This window comes from Neltuma alba, unplaced genomic scaffold (genome assembly GCF_004799145.2).
Source record: "Neltuma alba isolate B1F8T4 unplaced genomic scaffold, ASM479914v2 tig00010738_pilon, whole genome shotgun sequence".
Taxonomy (NCBI): Eukaryota; Viridiplantae; Streptophyta; class Magnoliopsida; order Fabales; family Fabaceae; genus Neltuma; species Neltuma alba.
In genome coordinates this window covers 155,730-157,852 of record NW_021635565.1, presented here as the reverse complement: position 1 = coordinate 157,852, position 2,123 = coordinate 155,730, and the positions used below count along the sequence as shown (strand labels likewise).

The 2,123-nt window shown below is 42.8% G+C and overlaps 1 protein-coding gene across 1 annotated transcript; it reads left to right on the top strand.

The window, feature by feature from the left end:
• Window positions 1-367: 367 nt before the first annotated feature.
• Window positions 368-1,813, top strand: LOC114758583 (protein ENHANCED PSEUDOMONAS SUSCEPTIBILTY 1-like). The gene has a single exon (XM_028947641.1). It carries the CDS (start codon window positions 368-370, stop codon window positions 1,811-1,813), a length of 1,446 nt encoding a protein of 481 aa, XP_028803474.1.
• The last annotated feature ends 310 nt before the right edge of the window (window positions 1,814-2,123 follow it).

Genomic DNA, 2,123 nt, shown 5'->3' with positions numbered 1-2,123 from the left:
CTAATTGTTAAGTTAATTTTGATCCTAGATATAAGATCTATTTTTAATATTTATTAATTTCTTTTAGATTATCCCTCTGATATTCCATCAAGCATAATCAAGTAAGTGGGGGGAAGATATTAAGAAAGATGGTTGTGGTGTTTTAGCAAAGCATATCATATTTCTTATAATTAACTAATTTACCTAACTTCTTTAAATAGATCTTATATTAAGAACGGAAGGAGTACCAAGCAAATTTAAAGCAGTAAACTCAAAGAAGCCACAGGAAGAATTAATGGTCAAGAAGGTAGGAGCTCGGCTGCTATAAATCCAAGGCCAGCGATGGGTTTAAGCAACTGAAGATAAACCCTAAAGTACCACACGCACCATGCATCCCATGGAGGCCGTCCGAACGATCTGCACAACTACGATCCGAGCACGAAGAGGCCTTAATCATGGCGACTCGCCTCAACAGATCGATCTGAATCCATGGGATCTTCAATTTCTACTACTTGAGTATGCCCAAAAGGGACTTCTCTTTCACAAACCCGCCTCGTTATCATCTTCAATACTTGTAGAAACAGTAATCCAGCAGTTGAAGGACTCGCTTTCTTCCACCCTCGACTTCTTCCTGCCGCTTGCTGGCCGTCTTCTTGTTGTCCCCCATGGCGGCGACGATGACACATCCTCCGTCTTCATCACTTGCAACAACGCCGGAGTAAGCTTTGTTCATGCTATAGCAGAGAACACTAAAATTGCCGCCATCCTTGAACCCACTTATGTTCCCACAATTGTCTCCTCCTTCTTCCCACCAGGTAATATCGAGAACTTTGAAGCAGATCGAGTTCCATTACTGGCTGTTCAAGTCACAGAGTTGGTGGATGGCATCTTCATCGCTTGTTCCATTAATCATTGTCTTGCTGATGTGAAGCCGTACTGGAATTTCTTAAATGCATGGGCTCAGATCTCTCGAAATGGCCTCAACCACGTAGCCCCAGATTCAAAGCTCGCTTCATTTGAACGATGGTTTCCTCATGGTAATATTGAGCGCCCCATAACAATCCCATTCAGGAAAGTATTGCAGCATCATCTTAAGGAGTCAACAGGTTCGATTCAATCACCTCCATTTTCAGGGAGGATCTTTCACCTTCAAAAGGAAAAAATTGCTCAACTCAGAGCAAAAGCTAATTCAGAGGTACAAGATAGTATCATCAGCAACAAAATCTCCTCTTTGCAAGCTGTTCTAGGCCATGTCTGGAGGTCTGTAATCAGAAATCAGAATCTTGACCCAGAAGAGGAAGTCACATACAGATTCCTCATATCTGCTAGATCCAAAGTTTCGCACCCCCCAATTCCAGACGACTATTTTGGAGTCACCGTGCAATTCACTGCTGTGACGATGAAAGTAAGGGATTTAGCGGGAGATGGAGGCTTTGGAAAGTTTGTTTGGGAGATGAACAAGGAAATCTCATCGTGCACTGAAGAAAAGATCAAGAGCGACTTCGAAGCTTGGATACGAAATCCAGCAATGCGTACACAGCGTGCCACAATTGGGAAGTTTATGACAACTAGCAGCTCCCCACGAACCAACTTTTATGAGATCGATTTCGGTTGGGGAAGACCAGTGGCGGTTCGCGGCGGCGGAGCCAATGCGAAGCAGTGGAAGATAGCGGTCGATGCCGGAGCAGAAGAAGGTAGCTTTGATGTTGAACTATGGGCCTCTTACCAAATACTGGAAGCTTTGGCTAGAGACCGTGAATTCATGGAAGCAGTGGAATTGCCATTACCAGCGGAGCTAACGCCATCCGGTAAAGTAGCACGGACTCGACTATGAGATCAAGCATCTGTGTATTTTCCATAATTGGTAACCTTTAATGTTTCCTAATTAATATTATAAATAGAAGCTGAAGTAGTACAATAAAATAACCAACAAGTGTTGGTCTAAGTGGAAGGGATCTGGGCACTTTAAATATCATGTCCTAAATTTGATCCTTAGGACGGTATATATGGAACAAATACTGTTGGGAGGGATCCTTGCTACGGTACCTAACAGTACCATGAGAGATTAGTCTCTCACAATTTGGGTGGGAGGATACTCTGGGCAACAAAAAAAAATACAATAAAATATTGGTTTTAATATATCG

Bases quoted from the DNA above. Each gene is read 5' to 3' on its own strand.
- LOC114758583 (XM_028947641.1), top strand. From the start codon at position 368: ATGCATCCCATGGAGGCCGTCCGAACGATCTGCACAACTACGATCCGA.